This window comes from Arachis ipaensis, chromosome B09 (genome assembly GCF_000816755.2).
Source record: "Arachis ipaensis cultivar K30076 chromosome B09, Araip1.1, whole genome shotgun sequence".
In the NCBI taxonomy this organism is placed as follows: Eukaryota; Viridiplantae; Streptophyta; class Magnoliopsida; order Fabales; family Fabaceae; genus Arachis; species Arachis ipaensis.
Window position 1 is genome coordinate 18,236,292 of NC_029793.2, and position 16,388 is coordinate 18,252,679.

At 39.0% G+C, this 16,388-nt stretch overlaps 1 protein-coding gene across 1 annotated transcript in view; it reads left to right on the forward strand.

The window, feature by feature from the left end:
• Window positions 11,431-16,388, forward strand: part of LOC107617952 (isoleucine--tRNA ligase, chloroplastic/mitochondrial) — a 12,342-nt gene continuing 7,384 nt past the window's right edge. The window contains exons 1-9 of the mRNA XM_016319854.2: window positions 11,431-11,839; window positions 12,038-12,236; window positions 12,353-12,507; window positions 12,588-12,689; window positions 12,854-12,923; window positions 14,064-14,176; window positions 14,333-14,401; window positions 14,658-14,765; window positions 15,337-15,484. Of these exons, the coding sequence (XP_016175340.1) occupies window positions 11,681-11,839; window positions 12,038-12,236; window positions 12,353-12,507; window positions 12,588-12,689; window positions 12,854-12,923; window positions 14,064-14,176; window positions 14,333-14,401; window positions 14,658-14,765; window positions 15,337-15,484 (1,123 nt within the window). The 5' untranslated portion in view covers window positions 11,431-11,680. The remainder of the gene's footprint in view (window positions 11,840-12,037; window positions 12,237-12,352; window positions 12,508-12,587; window positions 12,690-12,853; window positions 12,924-14,063; window positions 14,177-14,332; window positions 14,402-14,657; window positions 14,766-15,336; window positions 15,485-16,388) is intronic.

Here is a 16,388-nt window from a genome sequence, read left to right on the forward strand (position 1 = left end):
AACAGAATTTTCGTTTTGCCTTAGAGGATTTATCCCATAGTTGGTGCCGGTCGAGCATATTATATAACATTCCTCTCCATGCATCAAGTGGGGCATACATAGAGAATAGCCAGACTAGATGAGACTGGGCTTGAGTGCGATTGCACAGGATGTGATATACAGGGAAGAGTGGCAATATGATAGCACATGTATACATGGAAGAAAGAGCCCATATATACCACATCATTTCCTCTAGTATAGGTCCTTGGATTATTGGTACAGTACAAAAGGGGATATCTATGTTGAAGTACCTTGGATTTGGATGGATTTGGGTTATGATAAGGAGCTGGTGTAGCTAGTAGAACAAGGTTTGTCTGGCTAGACTGTCTATTTGGAACTCCGTCTGGGGTGTTGCCTTGAGTGGAAAAGGACAAATCTTTCTTCTGTATGGACTTTTGTGAAGTGGCCAGTCAGGGAATGGAATGGTGCATGGAGGATTGTAGGAACTCATGGTGCAGATGTAATGGATCGGTTTTGGGATTGGTTCTTTGGTAGGTCTGGAGAGGAAATTAGCAAGTGTGTTTTGGTGTCCTTTGATGTGTTTCACCTCGAATTTATAGCGGGAGAACCAATCTTTCCATCTTAGCAATTGAGAGTCTGGCAGGATTTTTTTCTTGATTTTCAGCATTGACGGGAAAGAGGTGTTATCCATTTCCACAGTAAAATGATAAGCACTGAGATAAAAATTGAATTTTTCTATTCCTCTCTTGACAGCAAGAATCTCCTTGTAAGTGGCATGGTAATGTTTTTCAGATTCTTTGAACTGTCCACTAGCATGCGCACAATAGTGTCTTGTCCCATCAGTTTCTTCAAGTAGCACGGCTCCCCAGAATTCATCACTAGCATTTGTCTGCAATATTCTTTTTCCTGTGCTGGGAATCTTTAAAGGTGGGGGGTCTTGTGCTATCTTCTTCAGAGTTTTGACAGCTGTGGTTTGCTCAGGTCCCCATGGTGGGGGCTTCTTTTTTAGGAGTTTTGACAGCTGGCTGGTGTGTCTGGTCACATCTGGGATAAAGTCTCTGATGTAGTTTACAATTTCCAAGAATTGTTGGACTTGTTTGACCGTCACGTTTTCATCAGGAAAATGGATTAACTCTTTGGCGAGATGCTCTCCTGGTTGAAAAAATCCATTTTCGAAGATCATCCCAAGGAATTCAATTTTTGTCTTAGCAATAGAGCTCTTTTTTGAAGATAACATGATTCCTTGATCTTTAATGATTTGAGTAAATTGGGCCAGGAGCGCTTTGTGGGCTTCACTGTCTTTTGAGAACAGTAAGATATCATCAATGTAGATGAGTGTGGAGTGTAATATGGGCTCAAAGATTTTGGTCATTGCCTTTTGGAAGAGAGATGTTACTACTTTAAGTCCAAATGGCATTACTGTCCATTGGTATTGGGTTTCAGGTATACAAAATACTGTTTTGTACCTATCTTCAGGGTGGAGCCCAATTCATCAAAACCCAGCTTTTAAGTCAAACTTGCTGAATATCTTTGCTCCACTTAATCTCTGTGTGATAACTGAGATTCTTGGTAGAGAAAACTTGTCATCTTGTAAGAAGACATTAAGAGGTTTATAATCAATGACAAGCCTCTTCTTTCTTCTGTTTTTCTCGGCCCTTTTTCCAACATAGAATGCTTGACACGCCCAGTTAGAATTGGTTGGTTCAATGAGCCCTTGAACAAGAAGGGCTGCACATTCAGTTCTTACCATTTTCGGGGTTCATCCCTGAATGCGTGGCCTTTGTAGGGTTGATGTCTTCATTCTTTTTGAAGGGGAGTCGAACATAGAATTCTGGATTCTTCCACAAAGGAGCAGGGTGGTTGAATTGATCATGACTGTCACAACAGGCACTAAGGAATAACTGTTGGATCTCCTTATATTCTTCTGGAGCTTCTTGGATTTCAAGGATGCTTTGTATTCCTGTAAAAGGCAAAAACTGTCCTTTGTAACTTAGACCAGTGGGTTTGATATGTAACCCATGGGTTCGGAAGAAGGCATCAAATCCGAACAAAACATCTTTGTCTGGGAGATAGCTTCCCAGTACTCTGAGCCAAGTGGTCTGGCCTGGAAATATCTCCAATCCAACTGGTTTTTTGGAGATGAGATTGATGGTGAAAACTTCACTATTAGCTGCTGCGAACCTCTTGAAAAAAGGTGCCCACATTTCTTTTGGTAAGACATGTGGTTTTATGACAGTAGCACAGGATCCAGTGTCCATTAGTGCAACAGCCTTTATTGGTTTATCATAGGCAGATATCTTGACTTTTAAATCGAAATGAGGCCGAGGAGTACCATCAGTCTGTTTTACTCCTAAAGATCCAAGATATCCAAGTTCTTCTTCTGGAATACTCGATCCTGTAGGAATTCTTGTGGTGATAGAAGCAATGGATGATATGGTAAAGATAGACCTTTTTGGTGGGAGGTCTTCCTCTGAACTATTTCCTTCTGAGTCAGAGTCTTGGAAAACATATTCAGTTTCATCATTTTTGCTTCTTTGTTCTTCAAGTACTAATTCTAGATCTTCTTCATCACCAATGAAAGCAGCATCCATTAAAGACTGGAGCATTTTTATTTCCTACTTTGTCTTGTGAGGACATGACTTGGCAAAGTGTCCTTGTTTTCCACAAATGAAGCATTTATTTGACTTAGTATGGGATTTTCTTCTTTTGAAGTAACGATACTTCTACTTGCTTATTCTCCTTCTGAATGCTTTCTGATGGAATGTTTTGGCTGGTAGTTGCCAATGCATTTTTTTCTTTGTCTTACATTCACACATGCTTGGCTCTTTGCACTTGATTTTCAGATGGGATTTACTGCATGTTCCTTTGAGTTTGCCTGAGTTTTTGTTAAGCTGTTTAAACATTTGTTGTTGTTCACACAATTTATCCAAGACAGCTAGAGCCAACTGGTATATTTCTCCAATGGTTGTAGTAGCCACTTCTTTACGAAGAGCCATCATCATTCTCTGTATCTCTGGCTGGAGTTCATCTGGCAAGGATGCTATGAAGACTTGTTTAAGTGGCGGATTATTATTTCCTCCAAGAGGATAATATTTTGCAGCCATCCTTTTGTAATGTTTCTCCAAGTCCTTCCTGTTGAGTGAACAGCACTTCATTTCAAAATATTCTTGAGAATTTCTTTTCTGGATGATTGTAATGTCCCCCAAAAATTCTTGATGTATTATTCCCAGAAACTGTGAAGAGGTACCATTGATGAGCTGGAGTCTTTCATACTCAGAAAGGTTATTCACCCATTCTCGGAGATTGCCAGTCATCTGATTTTTGAAATCTGCAAGGACTTGCCTTCTTGTGAGGTTTGGGTTGGCCATGGTGGTTTCAATTCAAGCACTAAATTCATTTAACCTTTCCCTGTATCTTGTTGGTGGGATATCATCAAAGGTGAACCATTTGTTAGAAGTTTTGACTTCAACCGACCCTGTATGAATGTGACTAGCTGAAGCCTCTGGTTCATCTCTTTCAGAGGTTATTTCTTCCTCTTCTTCTTCCACATGATTGACCATGGCTATTGCTGAAAGGTCTACTTCATAATCTTCTTCGGACTCCTCATCTTGCTGTTCACTGGTTTCAGCAGTCTCATCTTCTGATTCTTCAATGATTTCTTCATTGTGTGATTGAGTATCCAGAGTAAGGGTATGAATTGATCGTCCTGGAGCAGGAGACCCTTCCTTGATGCCCTTATCTTTTATAGGGACATTAGAAGATGTTTCTTCTCTAACCAAATTTCCTGGTTTCCAAGGAGGATGAGGTCTAGGTTGGAGAGATGGCTGAGATTGTTGTGGCTGGGGCAGGGACGAATAACGCCGTCCTTGGGGAGAGATAGATCTTTTAGTGTTTGCTTGCCTGGCTAAATGGTAGGTGGATTTGAAGATGGAGTCATAATCTGGGATTTCTGGTGGTGAATATGTGGAAGGAAATAAGACAGATGAATATGAGGGATATGGCTTGGGATACATGGATAATGGGTCTATAGCCAGTGCTTGGAGTACAGCTGTTTTGCTTTTGTCCATCTCGATTTGTCGAAGTTGGGCCTTGACTTGATCCAGTTCTCTATTATTCTTTTGGAATTCTGGGCCAAAGTATCGATTATCAATGTAAGCTTTGAGTTCTTGATCAAGTTGAAAGGCTTGTGCAGAAAGTCGATCTCTGAGTTCAGCCACTTGTTCCGCCACAGAGCCTAATTGTGCTGAAAGTCCTTCAGTTTTTTCTACAAGAGTATCGAGAGTGTGATCTATCCGGAGTAGTACTTTATTTTGGCTGAATGCATTATCTGTATGCCAATTAAGCACTTCCTCTTCACAACCCATACATCACTCTACCTCCCTAAGCATAGACCGATTACCTTCCAGTTTGAAGAAAACTCTTGGCAATAAAATTGATCAGTTAGTAGAATTCACTCATGTTCCAGAAGACTCTCGAACCCCAGCTACTGAATACCCTCTTATAAGTCCTTACTCTTTCTACCAAAGACAAAAGAAATCAACCTTCACTTCCATTTGCCATCTTATCCACAGAAACCCTTCTCCTCCTCCCAAAGAAGTCATACAGTCTTCTCATCTACAACAGTGTGGGCTAAAAGCCACCACTGCTGAACAATACATAACTTTAGAAATCCCACAAGAAGTCATTCAAAATTATCAAAACCAAGGCTATACTCATTTGCATCTAGGAGTAGTTAGGCTTATTCTTACCCTTCATGGAAGAAGATCTCTTCCGGTAATGGCCAAGGTTGCTCTTTTAGATACCACTTTCAAAGAATACCAACATGCCTTGATAGGAGCATTAGTAACCACACTCTCAAATGGAAGTTTCATTCTCACTATAGCTCCTAATTTCACTATGAGACTTTCAGATCCAACCATATGTACTAAAAATTCAAATACAACTGGTATGAGTAATCCAAGACTCCAATGCTGAACAAGCCACCCTGTACCACCAAGTCCTCTACAGAGTTCAAGACCATGCTCTCGATCTCAATCTCCCAAACACTACAGGAGAAGCATTATTCATGTTCACAGATAATGCAAGAGGACCAGCAATCGTAAACATTCCAAGAATGATCACTACTGATGAACTTTCTTCTATCATTCCATTAGAATGGATTACTGATTATGAGAAAGCTTTTCCAAAAGAATAGGTCGATGTTCATACTACAACATCTCCAACTATTACTCATAATAGTGATGGAACGGTGACAACTATTTTTCAGAGACCTGGAATGACCAAACAAACCTCACTGCGAGGACCATCCTTCAGAAGAACCAATATGATCTCTCCTATTCAGGTGCAGACAACTCACGATCAGAATGATCCACCGGTGCACTTCTATGAGAATGGAAAACCTGTTTATGTCTCTCACATAAATGGTCACTTCATCTGGGATGTTGATCCCTCTATGTGTGATTCTGACTGTGACTGTGCCAATCAATGGAGTGACACAGACGATGAAGATTATGCTAGGAGACGAAGGAACAAGAAAAAGAAGAAGAAGTTATTACAGGCCCCTTGCTCTTTCAAAAGACCTGAGCCTCCTGATGATACTGAATTAGCTCCAATGATCAGAAAGAGGCCAATGCTCAGGAAGACGAAATTGTCTCGAAAAGGCTCCATGGATTACCTTTATCAACCAATCAGCACAATCCCATGCATCGCCACTCTCAGACCTTATGAGGAAGAATTCCCACCCAAACTGATGAAAAGAAAATCACTAGGAGACCTTATGTAGTACCTCAAGGAATCACTCCCCATGGACATCAAGCAACAACTCCTCAAGAGGAAGTGCTTAATTGGCATACAGATAATGCAGTTAGCCAAAATAAAGTACTACTCTGGATAGATCACACTCTCGATACTCTTGTAGAAAAAACTGAAGGACTTTCAGCACAATTAGGCTCTGTGGCGGAACAAGTAGCTGAACTCAGAGATCGACTTTCTGTACAAGCCTATCAACTTGATCAAGAACTCAAAGCTTACATTAATAATCGATACTTTGGCCCAGAATTCCAAAAGAAGAATAGAGAACTGGATCAAGTCAAGGCCCAACTTCGACAAATTGAGATGGACAAAAGCAAAACAGCTGTACCCCAAGCACTGGCTATAGACCCATTATCCATGTATCCCAAACCATATCCCTCATATTCATCTGTCTTATTTCCTTCCACATATTCACCACCAGAAACCCCAAATTATGACTCAATCTTCAAATTCACCTACCATTTAGCCAAGCAAGCAAACACTAAAAGATCTATCTCTCCCCAAGGACGTCGTTATTCATCCCTGCCCCAGCCATAACAATCTCAGCCATCTCTCCAACCTAGACCTCATCCTCCTTGGAAACTAGCAAATTTTTTTAGAGAAGAAACATCTTCTAATGTCCCTACGAAAGATAAGGGCATCAAGGAAGGGTCTCCTGCTCCAGGACGATCAATTTATACCCTTACTCTGGATACTCAATCACACAGTGAAGAAATCACTGAAGAATCAGAAGATGAGACTGCTGAAACTAGTGAATAGGAAGATGAGGAGTCCGAAGAAGATTATGAAGCAGACCTTTCAGCAATAGCCATGGTCAATCCTGTGGAAGAAGAAGAGGAAGAAATAACCTCTGAAAGAGATGAACCAGAGGCTTCAGCTAGTCACATTCATACAGGGTCAGTTGAAGTCAAAACTTCTAACAAATGGTTCACCTTTGATGATATCCCACCAACAAGATACAGGGAAAGGTTAAATGAATTTAGTGCTTGGATTGAAACCACCATGGCCAACCCAAACCTCACAAGAAGGCAAGTCCTTGCAGATTTCATAAATCGAATGACTGGCAATCTCTGGGAATGGGTGAATAACCTTTCTGAGTATGAAAGACTCCAGCTCATCAATGGTACCTCTTCACAGTTTCTGGGAATAATACATCAAGAATTTCCGGGGGACATTACAATCATCCAGAAAAGAAATTCTCAAGAATATTTTGAAATGAAGTGCTGTTCACTCAACAGGAAGGACTTGGAGAAACATTACAAAAAGATGGCCGCAAAATATTATCCTCTTGGAGGAAATAATAATCCGCCACTTAAACAAGTCTTCATAGCATCCTTGCCAGATGAACTCCAGCCAGAGATACAGAGAATGATGACGGCTCTTTGCAAAGAAGTGGCTACTACAACCATTGGAGAAATATACCAGTTGGCTCTAGCTGCCTTGGATAAATTGTGTGAACAACAACAAATGTTTAAACAGCTTAACAAAAACTCAGGCAAATTCAAAGGAGCATGCAGTAAATCCCATCTGAAAATCAAGTGCAAAGAGCCAAGCATGTGTGAATGTAAGACAAAGAAAAAAAAACGCATTGGCAACCACCAGCCAAAATATTCCATCAGAAAGCATTTAGAAGGAGAAGAAGCAAGCAGAAGTATCGTTACTTCAAAAGAAGAAAACCCCATACTAAGTCAAATAAATGCTTCATTTGTGGAAAACAAGGACACTTTGCTAAGTCATGCCCTCACAAGACAAAGAAGGAGATAAAAATGTTCCAGTCTTTAATGGATGCTGCTTCCATTGGTGATGAAGAAGATCTAGAGTCAGTACTTAAAGAACAAAGAAGAAAAAATGATGAAACTGAATATGTTTTCCAAGACTCTGACTCAGAAGGAAATAGTTCAGAGGAAGACCTCCCACCAAAAAAGGTCTATCTTTACCATATCATCCATTGCTTCTATCACCAAAAGAATTCCTAAAGGATCGAGTATTCCAGAAGAAGAACTTGGATATCTTGGATCTTTAGGAGTAAAACAGATTGATGGTACTCCTCGACCTCATTTCGATTTAAAAGTCAAGACATCTGCCTATGATAAACCAATAAAGGCTGTTGCACTAATGGACACTGGATCCTGTGCTACTGTCATAAAACCACATGTCTTACCAAAAGAAATGTGGGCACCTTTTTCCAAGAGGTTCGCAGCAGCGAATAGTGAAGTTTTCACCATCAATCTCATCTCCAAAAAACCAGTTGGATTGGAGATATTTCCAGGCCAGACCACTTGGCTCAGAGTACTGGGAAGCTATCTCCCAGACAAAGATGTTTTGTTCGGATTTGATGCCTTCTTCCGAACCCATGGGTTACATATCAAACCCACTGGTCTAAGTTACAAAGGGCAGTTTTTGCCTTTTACAGGAATACAAAGCATCCTTGAAATCCAAGAAGCTCCAGAAGAATATAAGGAGATCCAACAGTTACTTCTTAGTGCCTGTTGTGACAGTCATGATCAATTCAACCACCCTGCTCCTTTGTGGAAGAATCCAGAATTCTATGTTCGACTCCCCTTCAAAAAGAATGAAGACATCAACCCTACAAAGGCCACGCATTCAGGGATGAACCCCGAAGATCTTAAGATGGCAAGAACTGAATGTGCAGCCCTTCTTGTTCAAGGGCTCATTGAACCAACCAATTCTAACTGGGCGTGTCAAGCATTCTATGTTGGAAAAAGGGCCGAGCAAAACAGAGGAAAGAAGAGGCTTGTCATTGATTATAAACCTTTTAATGTCTTCTTACAAGATGACAAGTTTCCTCTACCAAGAATCTCAGTTATCACACAGAGATTAAGTGGAACAAAGATATTCAGCAAGTTTGACTTAAAAGCTGGGTTTTGGCAAATTGGGCTCCACCCTGAAGATAGGTACAAAACATCATTCTGTATACCTGAAGCCCAATACCAATGGGCAGTAATGCCATTTGGACTTAAAGTAGCCCCATCTCTCTTCCAAAAGGCAATGACCAAAATCTTTGAGCCCATATTACATTCCACACTCATCTACATTGATGATATCTTACTGTTCTCAAAAGATAGTGAAGCCCACAAAGCACTCCTGGCCCAATTCACTCAAATCATCAAAGATCAAGGAATCATATTATCTTCAAAAAAGAGCTCTATTGCTAAGACAAATTGAATTCCTTGGGATGATCTTCGAAAATAGATTTTTTCAACCAGGAGAGCATCTCGCCAAAGAGTTAATCCATTTTCCTGATGAAAACATGACGGTCAAACAAGTCCAACAATTCTTGGGAATTGTAAACTACATCAGAGACTTTATCCCAGATGTGACCAGACATACCAGCCAGCTGTCAAAACTCCTAAAAAAGAAGCCCCCCCTACCATGGGACCTGAGCAAACCACAGCTGTCAAAACTCTGAAGAAGATAGCACAAGACCCCCACCTTTAAAGATTCCTAGCACAGGAAAAAGAATATTACAGACAGATGCTAGTGATGAATTCTGGGGAGCCATGCTACTTGAAGAAACTGATGGGACAAGACACTATTGTGCGCATGCTAGTGGACAGTTCAAAGAATTTGAAAAACATTACCATGCCACTTACAAGGAGATTCTTGCTGTCAAGAGAGGAATAGAAAAATTCAATTTTCATCTCAGTGCTTATCATTTTACTATGGAAATGGATAACACCTCTTTCCCGTCAATGCTGGAAATCAAGAAAAAAATTCTGCCAGACTCTCAATTGCTAAGATGGAAAGATTGGTTCTCCCGCTATAAATTCGAGGTGAAACACATTAAAGGACACCAAAACACACTTGCTGATTTCCTCTCCAGACCTACCAAAGAACCAATCCCAAAATCGATCCATTACATCTGCACCATGAGTTTCTACAATCCTCCATGCACCATTCCATTCCCTGACTGCCCACTTCACAAAAGGCCATACAGAAGAAAGATTGGTCCTTTTCCACTCAACGCAACACCCCAGACGGAGTTCCAAATAGACAGTCTAGCCAGACAAACCTTGTTCTACTGGCTACACCAGCTCCTTATCATAACCCAAATCCATCCAAATCCAAGGTACTTCAACATAGATACCCCCTTTTGTACTGTACCAATAATCCAAGGACCTATACCAGAGGAAATGATGTGGTATATCTGGGCTCTTTCTTCCATGTATACATGTGCTATCATATTGTCACTCTTTTCTGTATATCACATCCCGTGCAATCGCACTCAAGCCCATTCTCATCTAGTCCGGTTATTCTCTATGTATGCACCACTTGAAACATGGAGAGGAATGTTATATAATATGCTTGAAAGGCACCAACTATGGAATAAACCCTCTAAGGCAAAACGAAAATTCTGTTGTTTTATCACCTTACAGAGGAGTTATTTCACTAGAAAAAATCCTCACACTATGAACAGAGTCGATATTGTTGGATACACTACCATGTGGCCCACGGATGAGAAGACAGTCCTGAATGCCTTAGCCAAATACCTTTGCCAACTGTGGCAACCTAGTCTGTATGGAGAAGGAGATGTAGTTGAAGGACTCCCGTTTCAAATAGATGTTCCCCTAATAACTCTCCGAGAGTTCCAGTCCAGATTCATAACTTCAGGAATAATCAATCAATTTGGACAATACTCTTTTTATGCTCCAAGAGACCAGCCCAGCACGTCTACACAAATTCCAAATAGAAATGCTAAAGATCTGAATTCTGAAGATCCAGATGGAAGAGTGTATGCCTTACCACCAAGCCCAACTAGAATTGATGTAGGAATACCCAATGATGCTGAAGGCCCAAACTCAGACCCATATGACCCATATCTGCAAGATGCCTAAGACCCGAATGAAGGAAACACTGAAGACCCGTTTGCATATCTGCAAGACCCGGATAGGGATCTTAGAACTGTCAATTTGGCTTTTGATGACACATCATCCTTCTCAGATGGTGATGGAACCCTTCCAGAAGACTATTTCAAACCGTCCCTTTATTATGACACTGTTGTTCCCACTATGTATAATTATGAGTGTGCTGAAATAAAGTGACCTCAGTCATATGTCTAGAAAATGCCAAAAAAGATAAGGCTTATCCTTATCCTCCAGCTGGCATTGTATGATAGGTTTGTCCAGATATCGCTTCTATCTAGAGACCTCTATAAAAGGAGGTGCTCACCTCAGTTGTGATCAGATCTCAGGAAACTTTGTAATATACCCACTCTTTCTATCTCATAAAATGTTCTAAATTTTTCTTCTCTCTCTGAAAACTTAACTAGTATTATTTCCTTCTTCCTCAATCCAGTGCCATAAAGTATGCTCTGAGCTTGCCTCTGCAGAAGATCCTGCTCATTAGAAAATGGCATAAAATGAGATCTACGGGAATTTCTCATAATAAAAAATGGACTCAATGTTATAATGCTAAATTTTGTTCGGACCCTTTAATCTCACTCGTTTTAATGGTTGAAAAAAGTATTTGGGATAAACAAACTATGTATTGTTTCATTGTCATCCTAAAATACTAGAGATCCACCCCTGTGGTCAAAGGAATTAACTAGCCTCTTGCAGACCAAATTGGTCAGCAGCATCTCTAATGTTATCCCTTGCATTTTTTCTTTTTTAATTTTGTTCTCTGCCTCAAACCTTTGACACAAAAATAAGTAAATAACGTAAAAAGGAAAAATCCTTAGCCCCCCCACCACTATACTGTAGTGTCTACACCTCATCCTCTCATTCTCACTCCCTTGTTGCGGCCGTCCACCTCTCTTTCTGCCCGCGGGCTCCATTTGCCCAGTCTCCGAGCTGTGAATGCACAGCGGTCACTCACAAGTCACAGCCCTGCGGCACCGGCCTTCTCCATGACGAAGGGCGTCCTTCTGCCGCGAGCCACGTCACCATTTTCATCTTCCACCATTACCCACTGGCGAACCACCAAGCCTTCAGTACCCTTCATGCATAACCGCTGTATCATAGCAACACAACCGCCAGTACCATGCTTCCTTCATGACTTCTCTAAGGTTTCGCTTTTTCTTGCAGTTCCTTTTCATTCACTCTTTCACTCATTCTCGTGCCTTCGCACTTCAGCGTTTCCTCAAACATTAAGGCTCTTGCGATGCTTAATTTCATGTTTCAATTTGGCAAACCTGTGTTCTATTGACTCTGCTGTTCGATCATGAATTGTGAGCGGTTATTGATATGCTTTAAAATGTATCCAGGTGCTATCACGAACTACTTGTTCATCCTCCAGGAGAACTAATTCTAATAGCTTGTCTCATCCCTCACGAGTCTCATTAGCTAAAGCAGTATCGATCAACACAAACATTTCAAATTACTGTACTCATTCAGCGGAGGAATTCTGTTCCTCAAAGCGAAGATCAAGAGGCCCAGTTATGGCAGCTAAAAAGGCTGCCGAAGGTACTGAATTTGTTATCTCACAACATGATTTTTTAAATTATTGTTGCTTGTCATGTTAATTAAAGAGAATAAGCATATATATCCAAGGTTAATTACAATACTTGTCATATAATTAGGAGTCGCACAAGAAGATGGTAAATACAAGCACACAGTTGATCTTCCCAAGACAACATTTGGCATGAGAGCAAATTCATCACAAAGAGAGCCTGAACTTCAGAAAATATGGGACGAAAATCAAGTATTAAAGAACATTGCTGATAAAAACACTGGCGTAAGTTATCGACACTCAGTTAGCTTTCACCAAGCAATTTTATGAACTTATTGACATACTTTGAATAAAACAATGATCAGGGAAATTTCATTCTCCATGATGGTCCGCCATATGCAAATGGTGATCTGCACATTGGCCATGCCTTAAATAAAATTTTGAAGGATATTATAAATCGTTATAAGGTATCTTTCCTCTTTCTTGCAATTTTTTTTGTCACATTCTATATAAAGTGTATTTTAAATCCACCTGATACTTGTTTATGATGTGTATTGTATCCTAAATTGCTCTGCACTTGCGACTATAAAATATTTTGCTAAGATTTTTTTGTACTTTTATTTCTGGTCAGCTCCTTCAAAACTATAAAGTTCATTTCGTTCCTGGTTGGGATTGTCATGGCCTACCAATTGAATTAAAAGGCAAGTGTTATTTGTCGCAGTACGTCCCCATGATAGCTGGTCCTAATTCTTGGTTGTGTTCAAGAAAAAAAGTAATGCACTAGTACTTTCTTAACTTATTTACCACTTGTCAACGTATACAGAGAGTTCTTAACTTAATTCTGTTTCCGATGCTACTCATTCTATCCCTTGTTCTCCTTTACAGTGGGTGATGGGTCTAATTTAACTTTTTGGACGACCATTGGAGGTCTTTTTGACCTAGCCTTTCCTCTGACAAGCATGTTTTGAGATAGGATTAGATGCCTAGCATCTATTTGGTGTAAAGCTCATGGTCTTTATAGGGTACTTTCCCTTGCAAACATGTTGAAAAATTAGAAAGCTGTGCATTTTAGATAATTTTTGTGTTTGCTTTGCTTTTGTATTGGGGAACCCTTATCTAGGATTATTGATATGACCAGAGCTTGTGAGCTAGTCAGGGTTATAGAAAAATAGCCATAAAAGAATAAATGAGTAGATCACATTGACAACTTGGGGTGAGATGATATGACACACCTCTTTTCATGTATCATAGACCTCCCTTATTTTATATCAACATAATCCCACTACTAAGTAGTTGTCTGTTGAGAACTGACTAGATTTTTAGGGGTGGAAAAATGATTTGATGCCTGATGTTATTCTATTGGATTCTAACACAGCCTTAACATTTGCCAAGCTGTATAATAAATCCATTAATAAACTTGACAAACTAGGTGAAATGGAAAAGGACTGAGGAGTAAACTGCATTTGAACTTTAGCTTATTTCATTGAATGGTGATAAATAATAATTTTAAATCTAAAAGGTAAAATTAAGTGGACTGCTCTGCTTACTATTTTCACCGTCTTAAATATAGTAAAAATTGATGATTTCTTTATTGGCTTTTTATATAGACTGATATATTCATATTACCAAAACAAATATAGATTGATTTATTCCAAAATAAATAGCTAGGGTTGAAATGATATTGGATATAAGAATGAATTTTGAATGTACCTAAATTTCCTTCTTGTTTGCTCCTTTTTATTTCACCTGCCTATGTATATTATAAGTTGACATGGGTATACATTTTGACCCATATATTCAATTACATATTTTGGCGGAATGATTGTTTTGAATTATTTCAGTTTTGCAGTCACTGGATCAGGAGGCAAGAAATAATCTTACACCATTGAAATTGAGAGCAAAGGCAACCAAATTTGCCAAAGAAACTGTTAAAAATCAGATGTCATCTTTTAAGGTACCTTTCGTGTTGGCACCTTGCTGTGTCTTTTCCATGGCATTATTTTGCTGTAACTTGCTGCATCATAGACATGTTGCAAAATTTTCAATTTATCTTAAATTGTAATTGTTAAGAAAATGTTTATTCCTTTAACATGGTACTAAATGTTTCCAGCGCTATGGAGTATGGGCAGACTGGAGCAATCCTTATCTTACTCTAGATCCAGAATATGAAGCTGCCCAGGTAGCTGGTACAGCCTTTCTCTTTTACCATTTTAGATGGCTTAAAAGAAATTCTAGAATTCAACACTTTCGAATTTGGATGCTATTATGGTGTATTATTGACCTGAAAATTTAGAGCTTGGATTATTGTACTATGAGAGCTTTATTAGAATGACCCTCAAAACATTCTAACAAGACCTTACTAGACTGCTAAGATTGCTTTGATATTCCTGTACACCCAACTTCATGTGATATTGTTTGAATGTTTCTTCTCCTAGATTGAAGTATTTGGTGAGATGGTATTGAAAGGTTATATCTATAGAGGCAGAAAACCTGTTCACTGGAGTCCCTCTTCGCAGACAGCACTTGCTGAGGCCGAGTTAGAGGTGATTTTAATGTTAATCTGTTGTCAAAAGATATGTTGAACATTAAAGTACACCTTGAAATATTTTTAGATTGATTTGGTCCTTCATATATAAAGTAACCATCAGAATATCATGTTGATTTAAATATATATTAAAGGACTCGGTTGATTTGCTTAAATATCGAGGAAGCAAGTTGATGTCTAAAATCTTTGAAGGATTTTTTATTTTTGGTGATGAAAGAAGAAATTTTATAACAAGAAGAGAAGAAATCTGGCTTTAAGGACTAACTTGATATCACATATATCATAGGAGAACTATTTTTGAGTATTTTTACCGTTTGAATTATCATTATGTTGAAAACCTCTGGTCTAATGTCTATATCACTAGTGTTCTGTAGAATCCAAAGGCAAGTAAAAGTAATATGATGTTGTATAGTGTGGGTGGAAGTTGCATAATCCATAGTCAATTAAACATGTTTCCACACAAATTCTGTCTTTTTGTTTACATGGGTTTGATTGCTTGTAGTTTTCTTTAGAACCTGATTTGGTGAGGCTAGTGTATTCTTGTTACCACCTCTTTTGGTTATTTTTAGTATCCCGAAGGGCATGTTTCGAGAAGTATATACGCCGTTTTCAGAGTTGTCAGTGCTCCTCTTGTGCCAAATGACCTGCTACATGAATTTCCAAATTTATGCATTGCTGTATGGACAACAACTCCTTGGACTATTCCTGCCAATGCAGGTAGATTTTCCATTTCTCATGTTCGCTCACAACTTGTGGATGTATTTATTATTGCTTTCACTAGTCATAAATATGAAGCATGGATAGTGATTACGTACACTGCACAGGACACAACATGGGACACCTGGGTACACTAAATTCAAATTTTTGTTAGTTACAGGGACATAGCATATATATAACAATTTTTTTTTTCAGATAAATTATAGTGATATCTTGATATTTTATTGACTTTAAAATACAAACAAACCACTTTCAATACTTTTTTTTGTCTCTTTTAATTATATAAAACATTTTAGATAATTTTTTATATTAATAATCAATAATACATATTATTTCTTAACTCATTTCCTGAATATAATTAAAGAATAAGGTTGGATACGCCTGCATGTGGTTGTAGTTGGGTGAATTGAGGCATGTCCGAAGAAGTTTTTATTTATTTATTATTAAGACAGCTGGACATGGAAGATATGCCTGTCGGACGAGACGGGTATCATTGATTGTTGTGTATGTAAATGTGTCCGACACGTGGACACAACAACTCAACCAAGTGTCCCTGCTCTATACTCATAATGGCCTCACCCTCAGTACTATTTGTATTTATGCTAATTTCTCAGTGCTAAGCTGCAATGTCTTGAATTTGAAAAAGGAGCATAAATATAGTCCAGCTTAGTCAACAACGAAAACGACAACGGTGACAGCCTAGCTTTTTCTCATTGGGAGATGGCATCATGGATTAAATATAACCCCATAATGTCCTACAACAGATTGTGCAGTGCTGCTATATTTGTTTGTATCCGTTTTAAGTATTAGTTTCACCAAGCCAAGATATGAAAGTAATTCTTTATCTTTTCACTTGGGACTTCACTAAAGTTAGACTTAAGGGAAAACGGTTGTGCTGTTTCTG